The sequence below is a fragment of the Triturus cristatus genome, chromosome 9 (assembly GCF_964204655.1).
Source record: "Triturus cristatus chromosome 9, aTriCri1.1, whole genome shotgun sequence".
NCBI classification, from domain to species: domain Eukaryota; kingdom Metazoa; phylum Chordata; class Amphibia; order Caudata; family Salamandridae; genus Triturus; species Triturus cristatus.
This window is the reverse complement of record NC_140592.1, coordinates 1,133,541,463-1,133,564,234: the sequence shown is the minus strand read 5'-3', so window position 1 is coordinate 1,133,564,234 and position 22,772 is coordinate 1,133,541,463. Positions and strand designations below refer to the sequence as shown.

General features: G+C 43.7%; 1 protein-coding gene across 2 annotated transcripts in view; it reads left to right on the top strand.

Moving 5' to 3' along the window:
• Positions 1-22,772, top strand: part of PTGR2 (prostaglandin reductase 2) — a 389,700-nt gene that overhangs the window by 317,744 nt on the left and 49,184 nt on the right. For both annotated transcript variants that reach the window (XM_085627049.1, XM_085627050.1), the window contains one exon: positions 17,614-17,823. In XM_085627049.1, the coding sequence (XP_085483175.1) occupies positions 17,614-17,823 (210 nt within the window). The remainder of the gene's footprint in view (positions 1-17,613; positions 17,824-22,772) is intronic.

Below are 22,772 nucleotides of genomic sequence, written 5' to 3'. Positions count from 1 at the left end.
ATCGTCCACCTTGAGGCCCTTCACCTTCCCATCTAACAGAACTACTGTCTCAGATAGACATCATGTTGTGCAAGGGAGCGATTGAAGTGGTACCAAGTGCACAACGAGGGGCAGGATTTTATTCAAGATTTTTCCTCATAAGAAAAAAATCAGGAGAATGGCGCCCCATCTAGGACCTTCATCACCCCAACAAATTCCTAAAAAAGCAAACATTTTGTATGTTAACTCTTCAGGAAGTACTACAACTCTTGAATCAAGGAGATAAAATGACAAACTTGGATCTTCAAGACGTCTATTTCCACACTCCCATTCACCCCAAGCACAGGAAATGTTTACGCTTCAGAGTGGCCGGCACGGATTATCAATTCTGGGTTCTGCATTTTTGCCTTCGTTTGGCACCTCAAGTGTTTACCAAGGTATTAGTACCAGTAGTGGCTCATCTGCGACAAGCAGGAATCCAAATATTCCCTTACCTGGACATTTGTCTTATAAAAGCAAATTTTTCTTCAATGGCAAGCGGACATACGCAGGAGTGCCTATCTCTTTTCCAGTCTCTAGGGCTGTCAATCAACGTTCAAAAGTCTCAACCAATACCTTCCAGGGTCATAACATTTTTGGGGGCAACTATAGGGACCCTACAGGCAAAGGCATTTACCTCATAGGAGAGGCAGGAAAAGATACGCAGGCTGGCAGATCTACTCCTAGTAAAAAAAAAGTCAATTTCAGTACAAAAGTATAAATCGCCACTGAGAATGCTTTCGTCCTGCATTCCCCTCATCCCCAACTGCTGCTTGTGCATGAGGCCCCTATAGGAAGAACTGGACAGTCAGTGGTTACAGATCTCAGGGTCCTCCGAGGATATCATTAGAATAACACCACAGCTGAAAAATGCTATTCGATGGTGGACGTACGTCCCAAAAGTAGCCAGACGCCACTCCTTCTTGATCGACTCTGCAATATGTAATTATGACATAAGCCTCCCTCGAAGGTTGGGGAGCACACATATAGGGTTTGACGGTCAATGGCAAATGGGACATCCAACATCAGCCCCTACGTATCAATCTGTTGGAACTCAAGGCTATTTTCCTGGCTCTGAAGTCTTTCCTGTAAAAAGTATGCACTATCTAAACAAACACGGCGGAACAAGATCGAATGCACTGTCTCTTCAAACTCCGCAAATATGGACCTGGGAAATTCAATACACATAAACGTAACAGCAGAACACGTTCCAGGAGTGGCCAATATTTTTGCAGATTCCCTGATCAGGGCAAGCTCTGTTAGCCATGAGTGGGAGTTGCACCAACAAGCATTGGACCATCTCTTTCAATTGTGGGGTAAACCAAGTTTGGATCTTTTTGCGACCAGCCAGAACCACAAATGCCATTACTTCACGAGGTGGCAACCCGAACAGGTATTGTGGGGGAATGCGTTTTTGAAAAAATGGTCAAAGATATAGGCCTACGCTTTTTCTCTGATTCAGTTATTCCCAAGGGTGCTCTGGAAAATGAAGAAACAACCTTGTTAGATACTGCTCATAGCACCCAGGTGGCCCCACCAGTTCTGGTTTACAGAACTCCTCCTTCTCTCAGAGTGCAAATCCATTCAGTTACAGCAAATACCTTACTGGTTGATGACGAATCACGGCCAGGTCCATCATCCAGATCCGACATCTCTTCAATTGTTGGCTTGGCTCCTGAACACTATGAGTTTACCGGTTTAGCCATCTCTGTTGAGTTTCGAGAAGTCCTTGCTAATGCTAGGCCAGAGTCCATTAATAAAACATACAAACTCAAATGGAAAAGATTTTGTTACTGATGCTCGAACTCCAAGGTGCATTTTATCCAACTGCCACCAGAGCATATACTCTTCTTCAGTCAGCAAGATCCGGTGTTTCTCACTCTTCCATAAAGGTCCACCTTGCCGCAATATCCAGATTCCAACAACACAATCGTGCACAATCACTTTGCTCTTCAAGAATCATAAAACAATTTTTAAAGGGATTATTTAGGATGTTCTCACCAATAAGGCGGCCACCATCACCTTGGCATCTCAACATTGTGCTAGCTCAACTAAGGAAATGACCATTTGAGCCCATTTATAGAGCTCAGCTAAAATATATCACATAGAAAACATCTCTTCTGCTGGCACTTACATCAGCTAGACGAGTAAGCAAGATACAAGCTTTCACTATTAGACACTCTTTCCTTCAATTCTCAAGTGTTTAATCATTTGTACCAATCCAACTTTCATCCCTAAGGTCCCATCGGATTTCAATTTAAATGAGCCAGTCGTCTTAAAGACTTTCTTCCCAAATCCGCAAACACCAACGGAAAGATCCCTACATTCCCTGGATCTAAGAGATGTATTAAATTCTATTTGCAGAAGACGGCCAGCATAAGCGAAGCAGACTAACTGTGTGTGGCATATGGAAACGTCAGAAAAGTATATCCTGTAACTAAACAGACTATAGCACAATAGATATCAGCAGCCATACCATTATGCCATCAGCAAGCAGGCAAACGACTATCTTCTACAGTGAAAGCCCACTCAACCAGAGCTGTTTTCTCTTCAACAGCCCTCTTTGCCAGTGTGCCCATACAACAGATCTGCAGAGCAGCAACCTGGTCTAGCAGGCACACTTTTACTCGCCATTACTGTCTGGAAGCCGCTAACAACGCTGATGCAGCTGTAGGACAGACGGTTCTCCTTAATCTCTTTCAATAGAGTGAGCCTCTTTTACTTCCAGCTTCCTATATGGTTACATTAAACGTATTATGTTGTAATATAGATATATGTGAATAGGTGTATTTGTAGGAATGTTAATATGTACATATACCTACATATATAAGTTACTATACAACATACATGAGTTAAGTATATTTTTCGTCTCATATAGGAATATATTCCTAACGTATAACTGCTATCTATTCTGATTCTTTGCGCGCCAGCCCTGAGCGTGCAGGAGGGACCCATCTCATTTTGTGGCCGGAGCAACAAGGGTACAGGCTGTAAAGCTTCTTTTCGTCAAGCAAGGTATTGGTCTGCTCTGGCCCCCGCATCAAGGAACAGTGGAGTTTCGCTGCAGGCAGCAGTCCGTGACTGCACGGATGGACAAAACTCACTGTAGCTAGTCCTCGATCCCACAACATCCTGGAGCCATGCGGTGGGACGTCGATGGGGGCCAAGGAGAGAAACCTTTTTCTGCACAGACACTGGGATAATTTTAAATTGCACCACACACGCTTGTTCACGGATTCCAGCACTCACTTTGGGTTACAAGAAGGCAACAGAAACGCTTACCTGATCGCCAAAATGGTGTACTCTGGGAGCTGTAGTCTGCCGACGTGGACTACAGGATGACGTTCTGGTAACCAATTGCCTTCGCTGGGCTTCGACCAATGGAAGCACTATTGTCCATTTGAAAGGCGGCGGTGACAGTACACAGTGTAAATGCATTTGAGAAAGACAATACGTCGAAATGCGTCATGCCTCCTGTCCGCGAATTAAGTTCTTCTCATTGGTCCCCTGTTGTGTCCCTTCGGTCTCTCTGGATTGGTGAGGAGCCTTTTCTTTGATATATATATATATATATATGTGAATAGGTGTATTTGTAGGAATGTTAATATGTACATATACCTACATATATAAGATATTATACAACATACATGAGTTAAGTATCTTTTTCGTCTCATATAGGAATATATTCCTAACTTATAACTGCTATCTATTCTGATTCAGGCATGTGTATCTATGAAAGATCTAATCCTGGAGAAGAAAATAAGTTACTTACTTGTAACTGTGGTTCTCCATTATTGGGATCTTTCTTAGATTCAAATGCGACCCACGCTCCTCCCCATAGAGGATCCCTAGCTATCTCATAATCTTTAAATCTCACTTGTACTAGAACATCTGAAAGCCTGGAGCCTCTGTGGTGAGGGTTCTAAAGGATGCTGTCACCTGATTGGCTGGACTTTGGACCATTCTTAATGACTAGGATGAGATATTACAGTGAATGTTGTTTATCCGTTCAATGTTAAAGTCATTACTTACTGCTTTTTATGTACTGTGGGACACCCACTACGACGATGGGGAATGATTAAAGCATGTGAATCTACAAAAGATACCAATACTGGAGAACCACAATTACCGGTAAGTAACTTATTTTAATTCTTACTGAAAGGCCTACGCTTTGCCGAGCAAGGATCTCCTGTAGGGAATCCTAACGCTACACAGCCTAACAGGTCAGGAGTGGCAGGGATGAATCTGAACTGTTGAGCATGAGCAAAGTGTGCCTAGGGAAGATGGTGCTGACTGCCATTTTGATCCTGGACCAAACTCTTGGTGATGTTATCTGGGCTCAAGAGAACTTAATAATAATAGTTTCTGCAACGACATCAATAACACCTAGAGAAACAAAAATGGCATAAGCAGGCAGGTGGCTTGATCTGGAGTGCAAGAGAATGAAGAGAGATGCAACCTGGCAAAGTGCAGAGGGCCTTACTGCCTGAAAACTGAAAGAAACTAAATTGAGTGCATGGAATAGTCTTAAAGATGCATTGGTCCAGAAGTATGTACTTCGTTCAGAAATCTAGTGGCAACATATTCTAAGACAATGTTCACAAGACCTTTCACAATTTTTGTTACAGCACTGCCTTTCGGTCTGGCCTCCTTATTGACCTGTTCCAGCATTGTGCTCAGTAAATAATATCATTTTGAAGCTAGAGAAGTCTTGAGGACATGCTATGGTGGTTAGTTTTTAAGAAAAGACCTTGTTCGGAAGTGGCTTGCGACAAGCCCATAACTCTCCTCGACGCCCAGTCCAAGATATATGGCAGGTGCTTATTGCATTATCTTGGGTGGAAGAGAGGTCCTGATGCTTCTTCAACTAGTAGGCAAATGCACTGTGTGTGTGTTAAGAAGTGGGGGGCTTTGCTGGTGGCAGTTATACTTTAACAACTCCCTTTGATTTGGCAGTACGGCTCTATTATGACAAACGTTTTACTAAATTAGGATTGACTAATGCTCTTTATTTACGTCAAGGCCTCATATTGCTCAAACACCCTTCAAAACAGGTTGGAAAAGAATGCCAAGTGACAACCTTCCACTAATATATGGTGAAGCAAGTTTATGTCCTCAAAACCACCTGGTTTATTCAACTGTATGGCTTGAACAATGAGCTCTAAGGGACAGCCACTAACATTGCAGTGGTAGGCGGAGTGTTGGTTCCCCTGCTCCGTTCTCTTTGCAGACAACAAAGCTATTATGAACAGGTGTCAGGTTCTGGATTGGACTGAGGATTGTGTCTTGACTAAAGTGCTGTCCTGTGCTTGGGCGATTCCTTCCTGTAGCCACTATGCCAGCTATGCAGATTAACAATACTTGGTAAGCAGGTGCCTTCAGGAAAGGTCGCAAGGGAGGAAAAATCCTGAAGCCGAAGACCGCCAGAGGCAGATGGAAGAAGTCATTTCGAGAAACAATATTATGATGACACCACACATGTAGAATAGGTATAATTCTTTATTAATCTATAATCCTCAAGTAAGGGCCAACACGTCTGCTACAGCTGACAGGTAAACTCCAACTGCTGCATGCAAAATTCCGTATTCCATATTAACATTCTGGTAAGACCCATATACATTCTACCAGCGTCACTATGACTCCAGTCACTATGACTCTTTACAAGTAAACATAACACATCTTGCTTAATGAAGACCATTACATTTCCCATCAGAGAAATAAAACTATATTAAACATTCTACTTTTAATCCCAATAAAAAACTTCCTACAAAATGATGAAATACATTAGGGGATGGAACAGGGGAAAAGACAAATCTATACTTTTACTATAATATATACTATGTTATATAAACAACACTATACTGTTACTGCTGTAATAACCTAAGTCACATAATCTTGCAAGTATATTGGGCGTTTGATTTCTCTATCATATTTACTAATGGCAGAAGTCCCTAAATAAAGTGTGGATTTGAATTTCCTCTGAATTGTGAACATCATTTTCACTTTCATCATTTTCCTGAATTACTTCATCAGACACCCCTTTATCTGTTCCCCACTGATGTGAACCCTCAGTGTCATCAACCATGTGTGACTCCAGCCAATTGTAATCTGTCTCTTCATTATGAATCCCATTATTCATTTTTTCACTGCATTTCACAAAATGACTCAAATGCCACACACATCCATCACTAAACCTCGCTGAATTGGTAAAGATGTCTTAGACCTCCAATGGACCTGAGTAATTACTCTCTCCCTTTTTAACCTTAAATGTCAAATTGAAGGCTTACCACATCTCCCTTCTTCCGACAATAATCTTTTGCCCCACACTTCCTATCTTTATACTTCTTATAATTTTCTTGAGCTTCCAAAATCTTCCTCATAACCTCCGTAGGAGACCACTGTCTAAGTCTTGAATTGAGCAATCAATCTTAATTATCTTTAGTAAAAGGAACTCTTCACTCCTCTCACGATAGCAAAGGGACTATATCCTGTAACCCTAGGGATGGTATGATACATCCATACCATTTTCTTGATCCCCAGCTTCCAGTTAAGATTTTTACTCCTAGCTAATTGCAATGATTCTTCAACCACCCGATTAAACCTCTCCACTTGTCCATTGTCACCTTATGGTCACCTTATGTTCAGTGCCATGCCGCTTAAAGAAATTTTCCATTTTCCAAGTACTTAAACTGCACCCCATTGTCTGTAATTACTCTCTTGGGCAGACCGTCACTTTAAATCAGCTCACCCATTAACAAAATCATGTTTTCAGTATTGGCCTTTTTAACAAATTGGATCTCAGGTCATTTTGAAAAATAATCCATAGCCAGTAGTATATACCAACTTTTATCAGTGATTGGGCCCATAATATCAAACTCATCTTGTACAGCCACCACCTTCCTGTTACCTTTTCCTTCCCTACACACCTTAGTGAAGTGTCCCTTGATGCCCATTCCCCACATTTTTGATTCCGCGCCAGGCATTTTCTGCTATATGCAAGGTTATCCTTATTTCCACAACATTTTGGAATCCCCTTTTTTGTGTTTTGCCTGACCTTACGGTTCTTTCTTTACCTAATGTTTTACCTTATTAACAACATCTTTTTGATTGTCCTTAACATTACTAGTGAGTGCCTTTGCGCACTTGTTAGATATTTCAGCTTTTTTTCACCAATTCCACCACATCCACGAACTGAGATTCTCCATACATCCACAACCCTTCCTGCACATTTTCAATATTTACATGCATGATTATTCGATCTCTTATTAGTTCATCATGTAAAGACCCATATCTGCATATTAACGCTAGTTTTTTTTTTTAGATCAGCTACATACTCCTCAATTGTTTGTTTTACTTTGTTTCCTACTAAAAATAATTATACTGATCTTTTGCAATACAGACATATGTAGAATAGTACTTGTCCAACTCATTCTATCGCTTGCAGAGCGAGCCTTTTTCTTCTTAGAATTGTACACTATTAGACCTTGTGGACCTAATGAATGTCATAGAATATTCTTCAAATTTGAGATAATTCCACATCCGCATCTTTAATAGTGTCAATATAATTTAAAACGTACTCCTTCCATTTATGCCATTTAATAGGTGGTTCGCTTACTGTTGCTAAAAAAGCTTACGGGCGTTAAGGAAAAATGTTTGAGCTGCATACATTATGAACCAAAAGTGCTAATATCTAAATGAGGCTAAACACAAAGTGTCCAATACTGTGAGGATTACCAATGCAAACTCAAAAGTAAAATGCAAAGTCTCCAACTGTGTTTCATTGCCATCTAACTTTTAATAGTTAATACTCTCACTAAAAGATAGTGGAAAAGATGTACGGACCCTTCCTCAACAACGTAGTTCTCAAATATGATAATCTGACAAAAAGGAAAAATAAAAACAATTCCAGGAGCTGTCACATCATTAATATTGCTCAGCATTGCCAACTTATTTAAAAAACATTTGCATGACTGATCTGATTGATTTTAAAGGAGCGCACACCAAAGTAAGATAAAGAACTATCACTGGCGCTCAATCGCTCTATTTCCCTAACAAAGATGGCTTCCAACGCTTCTAGGCTCCAATGCGCAGCTTAAACGTGTTGCGTGTTCCCAGCCTGCATCGCGGAGGAGACACATTGCTTCAGGATTCTTGTGTCTCATCCAGCTAGCACAGCGGCCAATAGGTATAATTCTTTATTCATGTATAATCCTCAAGTAAGGACCAATACATATACTCCAATTCTGCCTCTTCAATGAGAACTACGGACAAATTTCAGAAGACAGGAAGTGACATCGCAGGAAGTATAGGAGCCAATATCTGATTGAGAACCAGTTGTAAGAATTTATTGTGCCCATGGTCTAGATAGAATGACGTAGTCTAACTCCTAAGAACACTGTGGGACAGAGAAGGCAACAAAGAGGAATCCTGAAGGCAAGTTAATGGCTTCCTGAAATTAATAAGCTTTCCCAAACACCTTTTCCTCCTATAATATTCCTTGCAAAGGCTTAGGCTTTAAGGGGGAAATTTGCATTGTTTCGCAAACTCAGAATGGTGTTATGGTATTCTCTGCAACCTCTAGGGGCAACTCTAGGAAAGTGATCTTTCAATCCTCTAGATGTTAGCAAATGTCTCTGGGGAGATCTCTGCTGCCACAGAGAGTTTTTAGAACCAGGGGAAGCTGCAGGATCTGCCACAAATCACCCAACCTCCGATTGATCCCGACATCTTTGTTGTGCTCTGGGTGCAAAGTGTGAAGCATGAGCCCAGTTCCTTGTACAGCTCCTGTTGACTCTGATGCAGCTCCCAACTTCGATGCTTCAGCAGTCTCCTGTGCAGCCTATGGGATCAGCCCCACTGATTCGTCTGGTACCACAACTCCTAGCAAATGAATGAAGTTGATCTCTGTCTCAGTCACACCTGCTGGTCCTTAAGGGGTGGACGATTTCTGCCTGGAGCTGCATGCAAGGACTCACCAGCTAGAACTGGGCTTTGACTAGAAGTCCAGTACTGGTGACCAGGATGACGTACATTGGATTATATGCTATCATGTGGTCCTGACTTAGGGACTCGAAGGTGCTATCCTTTGCAACTTCAGCACGCCTAGGTGAGAATACGGTAATTTATGCCTTGATAGCCCCAACTTCGAACTTTCTGAGGTTATTCCTGGCCATAGTGCCCCAAGACCTAAGAGAAAGTCATTGACCATCCCAAAGATAGAAAGATCTGGTGTTTGATGTCACAACCGGCAAGGTCCTTCAGCAGTACAAAACAATCAGGGTCACAGCCAAAACATGAGTGCCAGCCAGACAACTTTCTTGTCTTTTCCAGCTAGCAAGCATCTTTGAGGATCCAGGATCCCTGCTAGACCCTGTTTTTCCCTCTTGAAGAAGGCAGGCATACATGATTGGGGGGAGGGGTGGGCGTCAGCTCTCCCAGCTTACACTAGGACCAAGAAGCCTGTGTTACTTTCTCTTGGACCAGGTACCCTCTCTCTAGAGGCCCATTACTCGCTAGTCTGTGGAAGGCTTTCTCTCCACTACCACCACTGTACACAGATAACCAACAAATACATTAGTCCTTTCAGTGGTATAAAATGGCTAGGCTCTATATGTGTAATACCTTCATTCACCCATCCTGCCACAGTCAACATCCCAGGAGCTTTTGGAACAGATACAGAGATTCCTCTCCTTAAGTGCATTTGTGCTTATCCCACCTCGCGAAAGTTGCCAGGCACATCCACTACTTTTTAAAGGAAAAAATGTAAGGGAGCTCTTCTTCCATTCTAGATCATTACGATATGTCCCAGTTCTTCTCCCTACAGAAGTTTAAGATGTTAATTTTGGCTCACAGCCTGGCAGCTGCACACAGTGAAAACTGAATGTACACTGTATCTTCAGGATGTCCACTTTCATTTGCCCATCTTAAAGGAGCACAAAAAGCACCTCCGGTTCAAAGTGAGAAGCCAGCATTACTGTAGAGTTTTTTAAAAGCCTTAGAACCAATCCGCAGACCAGTTCGGACAGGGATATTCATAGACAACAATGCTCAAAAAGGTTTTAGTTTCTATATATAGTTTAAAACATTTACCAGATACCCTAAGTCTATCTGTGAAACAGTGAATGTAGGGAGCAAAACATAAGCCAAAAGGAAAAAAACATGACCATATATTTTAATTATAAAGAAACTGATTCATATGCAGGGTAAATGTAAGACATATTATAATAAATTGTTGAGATAGTATAAAAAAAATGAATCCAACATGTGCTCAGTGAACAAAGTGGACACGCTGCTAGGTATAAAGGTGGCCCCAAAAATGGATCACACATATGAAATAGAACCAACGGTGGTCCACATACATTTCAATCTGTAGAGTGGTCATTTAAAATAAAGTGCATAGAAATGTTGCTATGCAAAGAAATTTCAGATGTGTCTTTTCACTGCCGTAAGGATGCTGACAACCTAGTCACCTTACATAAATAAACGGGTCATCATCAGGACTGTAAAAATATTTTGCTGAGCAGAGGTAGTAGTCAATGTCAAGTTTGATAAGGTGATGAATAATGACTTATCAAAACACCAGATGAGCAAGGTTTGCCTTTAGACCCAATCCCTGAGGTGTGGCCCGACGATGAACTCCGAATGGTCTGATCCTAAGGATTCTTCATATGATCATGGAGAGCCTGAAGTGCCTAGTGATCCGGGTGGCTCCTGGCAGGTTGGGAATTGGACTTCCTCCACCTGCTACCTGGTCCACCTCCTCGAAATGAGAGATCTCATATCTGTGTATGGAAGAAAAGTGTTCCATCACTCCACTCCATCATGCAACTTTAGAAATTGGACATTCAGTGGCAGCTGGAATATCCTGAACCATCAGAACCAATTGAATCAATTGTATTAAGAGACCTAAAACCAATTATTTTTTTAAAAGACTATCCACGATTGGATCATGTTATCCATCATGAGGACGGTCATTTACAAAGTAAAGTAAGCTTATTCCTTACATTCCATATCGAATTTCTGAATTTCCTGGAATGTGAAGGGCTATTTTTAAAATGACAGTCTAGAGCCCTCAAGTCCCCCTTCTTTTTTCCCAGTTGCAAGATAGGTCACGTTTAATTAGGGCGCTTTGTTTAAAGCTTAAATCCTGTTTAATTGCCCTCTAAATCATGAATGACTTTCTGTCTCACAAGATAACACTAGCCTTCACATCTAGTAGGTCCGTTATGCTTCTCAGAATAACACAATCTCTCATCGGCAGGGGTAGTCACTCTGGCCTTAGCACCTCCAAAAAATGAGAAAAATCTGCATACTTCCAGAAACATTCCAACATTCTTGTAGTTTTTTCACATGACCAGCAACCATAAAATGCAAGCAAGCACTGGCAAAGCTAACAGATTTCGCCTTTGTGACCTATTGGCTTTGATGTGTAGCATGGCCAAAAGAAAAAACTGCAAAATAAAGGTGCGATGAACAGTCACGGCTGGTGTTGGGGCAAAGTGGCAGGGCGGTCAAAGGGGGGTGTGGACAAAACAGAAAACAAATGTTAAAAACGTACCTGATCCCCGCCACATCGCCGCTCTTTGGGCTCCCTTTAGACCTGAGTCGAGTGGCCTGAGCGCTCTCGATTTGCATTCCAGTGAGACTGGGAGCCTGTGCCCATTGTCTTCAACCAGCGTTACAACAAACAAATGATGGACGGAATGCTGACAATGCAGACATTCCCCCCCAGTCAAGAGATCTGGGTTAAATCCATCGTTCTTTTGCCCACTACGCCACCCCAGTTTAGACATGGCCATATGCAAATCAGTCTTGACCCTGTGCCTCATGGGAACAGTCCAGCCCGAACTGCCAAGCCATGTCTTCCCTGGACCGGAATCAAGCATCCTAGGACCGGTTTCTGGCTATCAGCCGTCATCAGCCAGGATAGCTTGACTCCAGTGGCGTAGAGAGGACGGGTCCCACGTCTGGGAATACCCATCCCACTTAGGGCTTCCTAAGTGGGATGGGTATTCCCAGACGTGGGACCCGTCCTCTCTACGCCACTGGAGTCAAGCTATCCTGGCTGATGACGGCTGATAGCCAGAAACCGGTCCTAGGATGCTTGATTCCGGTCCAGGGAAGACATGGCTTGGCAGTTCGGGCTGGACTGTTCCCATGAGGCACAGGGTCAAGACTGATTTGCATATGGCCATGTCTAAACTGGGGTGGCGTAGTGGGCAAAAGAACGATGGATTTAACCCAGATCTCTTGACTGGGGGAGAATGTCTGCATTGTCAGCATTCCGTCCATCATTTGTTTGTTGTAACGCTTTTCGCCCTAAGTGGGATGGGTATTCCCAGACGTGGGACCCGTGCTCACTATGCCACTGGAGTCAAGCTATCCTGGCTGATGACGGCTGATAGCCAGAAACCGGTCCTAGGATGCTTGATTCCGGTCCAGGGAAGACATGGCTTGGCAGTTCGGGCTGGACTGTTCCCATGAGGCACAGGGTCAAGACTGATTTGCATATGGCCATGTCTAAACTGGGGTGGCGTAGTGGGCAAAAGAACGATGGATTTAACCCAGATCTCTTGACTGGGGGAGAATGTCTGCATTGTCAGCATTCCGTCCATCATTTGTTTGTTGTAACGCTTTTCGCCCTAAGTGGGATGGGTATTCCCAGACGTGGGACCCGTGCTCACTACGCCACTGGAGTCAAGCTATCCTGGCTGATGACGGCTGATAGCCAGAAACCGGTCCTAGGATGCTTGATTCCGGTCCAGGGAAGACCTGGCTTGGCAGTTCGGGCTGGACTGTTCCCATGAGGCACAGGGTCAAGACTGATTTGCATATGGCCATGTCTAAACTGGGGTGGCGTAGTGGGCAAAAGAACGATGGATTTAACCCAGATCTCTTGACTGGGGGAGAATGTCTGCATTGTCAGCATTCCGTCCATCATTTGTTTGTTGTAACGCTTTTCGCCCTAAGTGGGATGGGTATTCCCAGACGTGGGACCCGTGCTCACTACGCCACTGGAGTCAAGCTATCCTGGCTGATGACGGCTGATAGCCAGAAACCGGTCCTAGGATGCTTGATTCCGGTCCAGGGAAGACATGGCTTGGCAGTTAGGGCTGGACTGTTCACATGAGGCACAGGGTCAAGACTGATTTGCATATGGCCATGTCTAAACTGGGGTGGCGTAGTGGGCAAAAGAACGATGGATTTAACCCAGATCTCTTGACTGGGGGAGAATGTCTGCATTGTCAGCATTCCGTCCATCATTTGTTTGTTGTAACGCTTTTCGCCCTAAGTGGGATGGGTATTCCCAGACGTGGGACCCGTGCTCACTACGCCACTGGAGTCAAGCTATCCTGGCTGATGACGGCTGATAGCCAGAAACCGGTCCTAGGATGCTTGATTCCGGTCCAGGGAAGACATGGCTTGGCAGTTAGGGCTGGACTGTTCACATGAGGCACAGGGTCAAGACTGATTTGCATATGGCCATGTCTAAACTGGGGTGGCGTAGTGGGCAAAAGAACGATGGATTTAACCCAGATCTCTTGACTGGGGGAGAATGTCTGCATTGTCAGCATTCCGTCCATCATTTGTTTGTTGTAACGCTTTTCGCCCTAAGTGGGATGGGTATTCCCAGACGTGGGACCCGTGCTCACTACGCCACTGGAGTCAAGCTATCCTGGCTGATAGCCAGAAACCGGTCCTAGGATGCTTGATTCCGGTCCAGGGAAGACATGGCTTGGCAGTTCGGGCTGGACTGTTCCCATGAGGCACAGGGTCAAGACTGATTTGCATATGGCCATGTCTAAACTGGGGTGGCGTAGTGGGCAAAAGAACGATGGATTTAACCCAGATCTCTTGACTGGGGGAGAATGTCTGCATTGTCAGCATTCCGTCCATCATTAGTTTGTTGTAACGGTTTTCGCCCTAAGTGGGATGGGTATTCCCAGACGTGGGACCCGTGCTCACTACGCCACTGGAGTCAAGCTATCCTGGCTGATGACGGCTGATAGCCAGAAACCGGTCCTAGGATGCTTGATTCCGGTCCAGGGAAGACATGGCTTGGCAGTTCGGGCTGGACTGTTCCCATGAGGCACAGGGTCAAGACTGATTTGAATATGGCCATGTCTAAACTGGGGTGGCGTAGTGGGCAAAAGAACGATGAATTTAACCCAGATCTCTTGACTGGGGGAGAATGTCTGCATTGTCAGCATTCCGTCCATCATTTGTTTGTTGTAACATTGTCTTCAACCAGGCAACGCAGTTCGGGTTGGAGACAGCTTCGGTGCATATAATGGTTTGACTGTCCTGAGGCAGCGGGCAAAACGGTCATGCGCACTGACAGCAGAGCCCACCACTCCCCCTCAGTGCCTGTCATCCTCTCGTCCCACTCCCAAGACTCCACTGTAGGAGAAGAATAAAACGATATTAAACATGGTTTATTATAGTTTTATTTTTCAAGTTTTGCAGCTGCTGGCGGTGGGGGAGACGTTCCTTCGCCATAGTGGAGGAGCCGCCGCTAGCGATGACGCTGGGCTATATTATTTTGAAGGTGAATGCATGAATGTTTCATTACGCATTCATGTGCCTACAAAATAAGGTTGGCCCCATTGTTTTGTTTTTTTTAAACTCTTTTTATTAACATTTTCATTTTCAACCAGTACTGCAATACCATATCGTTCTTTACAACGTACATCACAGTGTTCTTGTTTCAGCCTTTGTCGAGCACTAAGGATCTCTTTCGGTTCCCTCAGGACCCCAGCACCCTTCTCCTCAACCACATCAAACATCTCTTGTCATGCCTCTCTATACACACCCCAGCTAGTCGGAATCGTCTGACAGGGATTCGTCCTGCGGGGGATCACAGATGTTGCCCCGATATTCATTCCACTTCCCCCATATCTTAGTCCATTTTTTGGGGCATCCTCTGTGTACGAAGACCTGGCCCCATTGTTTTTAATGACCCAACCCGAGATGGATCGGTACATTAAAAAAATGAAATAGAAGTAGCACAAAAGGACGTTTTGTAAGGTGAGGGGCTAACAGCCATGTTCTGCCTTGCCCCCCCCCCCATTAAAAACAGTTAAATACTTTTTAAAAGGACTGCTGTGGTGGGGTGCAATGGAGAAGTGAGTAGAGTAATTAGTGGGGAGGGGGCAGGTGAAGGGGAATACCAGCACAGAAGGGACATCAACACGAGAGCAAGGCAAGAAGCTCACGAGCAGGGAAGCAACACAGAGCATGGGGGAAGATGGTATTTGACAGGGAGAAGCAACATGGAGTGCAGGAGTGCAACTATTTGAGAGGGATGTGCATGAAGAAGAGGGCTGGAAAACACATGCACTCTCATGGAGTGCTTAAGCTAAAAGGAAAAAGTGGCTCCATAAAAGTGAGGACATGCACTCTCACTTGCACTCTCATGGAGTGCTTATGCAAAAAGTGAGTAGTGGAAGGGCACAAGTCAGCCAAGCTAAAGGATGGTAAAGGGGATATGCTCCATGAGAGGGACAAACATAAGAGGGAACATAATGGCAGAGGAAAACCATCAAATAAGAAGCAATTGGCAGTGACAACAAAGCCAACCACTGGTAAGCATTGAGTCGGCTGTAAGTTACTAGTAAGCCCCCACTACGCCATTTCCTACCAGAGAGAATGTGCTGTCATATTTGCCGAAAATGGCAAAAGCCATAGATGAAACAATTAGGCACCCACCACCCTATAGAGGACTGTGACAAGGAAGAATAGGACGCAGGGCAATGAACATTACAGGTAAGTAATCTGGGTATTACCTCCTTTTCCTCATCACATTAATAGCGAATGGAGATGTGGCAAGCATCTAGCAGGTTATTGTCTAAACTCACTATGTAGAAAACATACAAATGAATCAACATAACAATTTTAATGGACAAAGCAAAGTCAAAAGCAGTTTTCAAATGGAAATGACAATTACACAGAAGAAGAGGCTGCACAAGATGCTGCCAAACTTAAAGTGCATCCCGAACTGGAGTTGCAGAAATGTCCATATGGTAATGTGAATTGACAGTTGTAGGCATATAGGGCCAGATGTATCAAATGGTTTTGCCCATTCTGTGTCAATGGGGAAATGTGTTGATACATATGGCCCATAGCCCATGTGGTAGCCCCAATAACTGTCAGCCAGGGAAACCCCATTACTTTCCACCAATGAGGCCACCGTCCCTCTTTTCGACTGCCCGTCAAAAGAAAGGAGAAAAGGAACCCCAGCAGCAAAATAGTTAAGGGCAGTAGTGGAACATATCCATTGACTAAGAAGAGCTCCTTCATAAAGTGGTAATAAACAACTTTGTGTAAGAAACTTCAGTTCCATCTCCTCTTCCTAGGGTTCAAGGGGGGTTGCAATCCCCTAAAGTACCAGGGGGAGATCTCAATGCTTGGCTCTAGGACATCACATCAAATGTTGACGTTGTAGCCCGTTGGATAAGCACACCTGTGATTATTTGTGCCTCTCCAGAAATTTGTGTCTATACTCCATATCGGGGCAATTCCTAGAATTGAATGAGGTGGGCTTACCCACATAAGGTGACATGCTTCATCATAGGCCACCTCATCCCAACCTGGTAAGATGATACTACCAGGGTGGACTCAACCTCAAGTGGGACTATCTTGAGGGAGTTCTTAGAAAATACTAATTTGGATAATTATCTGGAATCCAGTTACTTTAGCTAAAAATACTTTGGGGTAAACCATAAGAAATCCTTTATTAGGTGGTAGTCTAGGTATATATAAAAATACTTCAGTGTGTTCAGAGGACGTTATTGTGTACCATGGCCCTTACATACCTCTGTTGTACCAACATGTTTCTGCCCTCAGGTAGCCTAACGTGGTCTCGGCATTCGCCAGGGCTTATTTTAGGATCTCTATATTGATCTATATGGTAATGTAGATGAAATGACCTACCTCACCTCATAAGATCAAAGGAAATGTACCTAATACAGAGAGACCCTGTGCCTCATGGTCTGTTCAGGGGTGGGTAACTCCTATTGTCACACTTTCATCAAGGAGATTCGCCTTTAGGAATACAGAGGTCGAATCTCCTTGACTGCCCTCGGTATTCCAGTGCCACAGATATCGGGGGTGAGCTCAAGTGTAAATTACTGTAACCTTTGACCAGACCTAAAAAGATAGTGCCTTTATTACTTGTGGTGGACAGCAATCCACCGCAACTAATAAACCACTTTCTCCCAACATGCATTGTTGAAGACATTGTCTCTATTTTCCACTGGGCATAAGTTAACTTCATTCCTGCATTGGAACCGTTTGAATGGGCCTTTTGCTTGAATCAACATAATTGTGACTTCAGTTATACCTACTGTCTCTCATATTATTCTACATATCATCCAGCATATTTTTCTCCTTGTTTGGCCATATTTTCAACTAGACGTTGCTTTTACTTTCATTAGGCAAAATGTGTGAACAACGTGCGACCCTTAGTGAACCATAGAAGTATATAGAAATATTTCGTGTTCAGACTGCCCGTGCTAATGGTGATGTTGGTGGTAGTACTGTGAGTGTGCAGAGTTTTGACAGATCTTTTTTCGTGTGGTCTCATGTTTCTTCCAGATTGGCCGCCTGGAGGGCTGTAGCAGAGTGGTTGGCATCTGCGGCACGGACGAGAAGTGCTCCATTTTGGTTAAAGAGCTAGGCTTTGACTCTGCAGTGAATTATAAGAAGGAGAAGGTGGAGGAGGATCTGCGCAGCTGCTGCCCGGATGGCGTGGATGTCTACTTTGACAACGTTGGAGGACAGATCAGCGACATTGTGATAAGTCAGGTTATTGGAGCTTTTCTTACTTTCTGGGTGAACATTTTGTCACGCTCAGCTAGAATTCTGCTGTGCTGGTGCTTTAAATGTTTTGATTTGTTTCACCTGTTCTGAAACTAAATGGAATGCTCACAATGATATGTAACTCGGTGGACAATATTAGTAAACATAGCACTCTGTAATAACTCTCATTTTCAATAGGACATGTCCTAATATGCTACATTATTTGCATAGAAAATGCAATACAGGTTCTGTTTCCTTTCTCTACAGTGGCTGCCTATTTTGGATTCTTTTCAGCAGGCTGTTTGCACATCCAGAAATGCCATTCATTAGACCATTTAAAAAAATGTACATGCTGATTTCAAAACATCTCCTTCTCTTACACAGCTAAAAATATGAAATCATAAACAGTTGTATATTCCTTTTCATATGCATTTGTAATGATGAATTAGTGATGCCTGTGTTTAGTTAGGACTTGGAAAGAGAAACAAAACTGGTTTGGTCAAAAAATGAAGTATCCTAGGCCTTAGCAAACCAAGTACAGTCAGCACATGAGCAATGAAAATAAAGTTTTCTTTTCTTCCTTCCATTCCATCCAGTCCTTATAGCACAGCAGTCTGTAATCCTTGCAGACTTCTTCACAGGTACAGTAGTGTACTGTCTTGGTAGGGTCAGAGGCCCAGTACGTATTCCCAGTTATGCCTTTGAAGTGTGTGTGACTTCAAAGAAGGGTCTTTGAAGTGCACGCATGTTCTTTTTTGCCAGCACTGGCTCCAGTCTATCAGTAGGGGTTAATCAGCCCTTTGTGTTGGAAACAGGACACTGCCTATTCAGGTGTGTCAGCTCCTCCTCTTTTCATGCCCAGGAAGAGCTCCCGGAATGCAAATGAGTTCGCTGTCACACCTACCCTTCCTGTGTTTGTGGCTGTCTAGAGCAAATACACAAAGTGTAGCTGTCACCCACCCCAGATGTGTATTGGAGACAGACTGCAGGCACTCAGAGCTATACGAGCAGAGAAATGTCCAGTTTCTAAAAGTGTCATTTCTAAAACAGAAATGTTAAATCCAACTTTACCAGTAAAGAGGATGTATCATTACCATTCCAAAGATCTGGAACATGATGCAGATACTCCTTTTCTAATCAGGAATAACAGCTTAAAAGTGTATTAAAGAATTCCCAATGCTAGCCTGTGAGAGGAGTAGACCCCACAGTAGTGAAACACGAATTTGGATGTTTGCCACTACCAGGACATGTAAAACTTACCAGTACATGTCCTACCTTTTACTTACACAGCACCCTCCCCTATGGGCTACCTAGGGCCAACCTTAGTGGTGACTTATGTATAATAAAAGCAGAGTTTAAGGCTTGGCAAGTAGTTTTAAATGCCAAGTCGAAGAGACAATCAATTGCACACACAGGCCCTGCAATGGCAGGTTTGATACAGTTTTGAAAGGCTACTTGTGTGGGTAGCACAATCAGTGCTGCAGACCCCCTAGCAGCATTTGGGTTGCAGGCCCTGCATATATGGTATACAGGGAACTTACAGATAAACTAAATATACCAAACAGGTGTAAACCAACGTTACCTTGTTTAGAGAAGAGATCGCGTGCACTTTAGCACTGGTTAGCAGTGGTAAAGTGCTCAGAGTTCTTAAGCCAACAAAAGTAAGGTCACATAAAGAGGGTGAGGAGGGCAGAACGTTTGGGGTTACCCTTCAGAAAGGGCCCTTTTCAACATTCACTCAACTGCTCACTGTCCTAAAAGCAAAGTAGAGCAGAGTCCCAGGAGATACAGGTCAGAGGTATATGCACTCCAGATAGAGACTTGATCTTCATTGTAAAGGAACAACAATGGTAGGTTCAATCAGAGAAGAATCTTGAATGAGGAGAGAATACAAGGGAATGGCAAAAAACAAAGATGCTACTAGGGTAATGAGCTAGGAACAAAACCAAAAGACCACCCAATATGCTCAGTTGTATGGCTAGAAAGTGAACCCCCTGGCTCCTTTTTAAAGTGCCCTGCCACTCTCAACCCGAAATAGGAAGTATACCTATGACCTGTAGTGGTGGCCATTCGGTTTTGGGAAGGATGCTACCTTTTCCACCCTTCCTGTTGTCCTGGCCTCCCAACCACCATGAGTCCCCCTGGGTGTCACTGCCTCAGTCACCTACAACATCGTCATTCCACTGCTTACCTACTCACACCAGTCCACATCTTAGTCTGCTCTGGTGTTTATGCCTTTGCTTGCTGTGGGAGTTGAATAAGATTTCAGGTGAGTTGTGACAGTTGATGGCCAGTGGTCTGAGTCTTTAATCAAACCTACAATGTATTATCCCTCGCTAGGCTCTCTCCAAATCACTAGACCGCATTGGGTTGTTTTGTAGCCAAAGGAAAAAAACTGAGGTGATTTCTGTGTCACTCCTCTCAGGCGTCTGCCCTGTCAGAGTCATTGGGACAGTGGGGAAGGCACCTCAAAAGAAGTAGGCCAGCGCTCTTCTGCTTATCAACGGAGATAAGTCTCTCCGGTCCTGTGCACACATTACCTTCTTGCTGGTGCACCCTTACACGCTCACAAATGTGATGAAGGTCCTTCCGATTCAGAATGCTGAGCTAGTCAGGGCATGCAACTCCTGGGTTGCCTCTCCCAAGGTCCACAACGTGGCTTTATCGTCCCTTCACACCAGGCCTCATGACAAGTCTGACTCTGATGCTCCAGCTTTGGGGCCTGGATTGCCCAATCTCGAACTAGCATGAAAAGATCATGCCTGCGTCTGCCCTGAATTATGTCTGTCACACAAAATCAATGACAAGCCTGAAATAACTTGAGATGATTCCAATAGGTTTGAATGAACAGTGTAGAAATAAAGAACTCAGATGGTGTGACTACTCCATTCCTCTGCTTTCCATGCCCCATCAGGGCATTTTTGATTTCCCCATTAACTTGTGTTGGTTTGGAAGACATTTTAAGTGGAAATATAAAATGTTTCCAATAATTAATCCATAAAATCAGAAGTGTGTGTTGCAGGGATTCTGCTTATGCACAGAACTATGCGCAGGAACCCAGGCCCTCAGTGAATTGTGGTGTACCAAAAACTCACCTCAGAACCCAGAACCCCTTTTCCGGCCAGCATCAGTGTCCCATTCGTTATCCGAGGTTTAGCTCGGCGGTCCCAATGTATAGACAACCCAGAACAAGCGACTTAGTATATTTCTCCAGAATGGTGGGAATCAGAAATACCTTTTCGTAATTATTCTCGTACCAGTAAACAACAGAATAAACAGAGACACGGTAAAAGTTTAAAGAGTTTATTTTATAAACCTCGTGTCCTAAGATGCAGCAGTTTGGCTAACATAAGCAGACAAACGATTAAAATCAAAACCATCAGCATAGTTACAATACCATAGAAAATGAAAGGAGTAATCATACTAAAATGACAGTGGATCTAAGCCACCTTCCTTTCTCTAACACCCTAATAGTATTATTAGACTAATAAAAGGTCTCTAGGCTGGAATGGGGAACCCCATACCGTAAAGATCAGCTCAGTGAGTTCACATCACAGGATCAGCTATGCTCTGCTCCTGGGAACGCTCTTCTTCCGAATGTAATGAAAACATGTAACACTGCAATATTAAAAGCACTCGACTTTCAGGTATTTGCAGCTGCGTGCGTGTTATGGCTAAACTAGTGGGCCGATCAACCTGAACCCAACAACATGCACCGTCTAGCAACCCAGACTGTTTCTTTACACTGTGTACAGACCAAGGTCGCAGCTCACTGTTTGGGATGTGAACAACAGACAGTTCTCATGTGAAGCAAAGTTGAGTAAGCATTTCTCAATTTAATAACATGTGACTACAGTGTTGTGTGCAAAAGCAGCAAAAGCGGCAAGATGGCTTTCTAACATCTAACGCGGTTGTGCTAACTTAGCATTGTACATATATAGATAACGATCTTCACTACACCCTCCCTTGATCAGACCACTAACCAGTAGGGGCGCACTTGCAAGAAAGCAGAGTTCAAGTTTGATAGAACGGAACCAAGGGCATGAACTGTAAGTCCATGTAAGGTAAGTGAAAAAGTTCGAAGATAAAAATAAAGAAAAAATATGAAAAAGAATTGAAAAAAACCATTAAAGGATAAAAAAAACACCATTGAAGGACGTAGGACAAAATGAAAGTGCAAAAGTCAATCCATCAATGTATAAGCACAATAAGTTGCAACAGCTTCCAAGAGGAAATCATTGGAACGTTCCGCAAAATTATCTGCCATCCAGTTCAGGACGGGGAAGGAACATACATGCTCCTCAACCACCGGAGCCTCCAGCACCAGACGAGGACAACTGGCGTGTTCCTCAAGATAACTTCTTGCTAAGAAGTCAATCGCAGCCGTTCCGATGTCCCAATTCCCAAGGACTCCATGTGCTGCTCCACAGGCCATAATCCCGACACCAGAACAGTCCAACTCATGAGCCACTAAGGGGCTCATCAGTCGATCATAATCCGGGGCAGGAGACACCGAGTTCGAGAGACACAAATCCAGAGCCCATTGGAACGGACAATCTAGGCAATGAAAGACGGGCTGTACACAAACCGGAAGGACAATCCATAGGCTATGCTTAGAATTGCCAGTGGTAAAGTGCCATAGTATTCAAGCATCCGGTTACGAAGATGGAGCAGCCGGAACATGTTGTCGTGTGACGCAAGTTGTGCATCCATAGCGCAGGGCGCAGACCAACAAAAGTATTCCAGCTATGAGGGCGAGACGTAAAGGGAGACCTCCGAAGACGCTGGAAAAAATAGAATGAAAAAAGGCCGGGATCATACCAAAAATAGTTTGAAAAGAGGTCACGAGGACGTAGCCCACAATTTAAAAAAAATGAGCCAGGCCACTTGTTGACGACGCATTAAAGATAGTCTGAATCAGGGTCCCAAAATGAAGTGGGAGATCAGTATTCAAA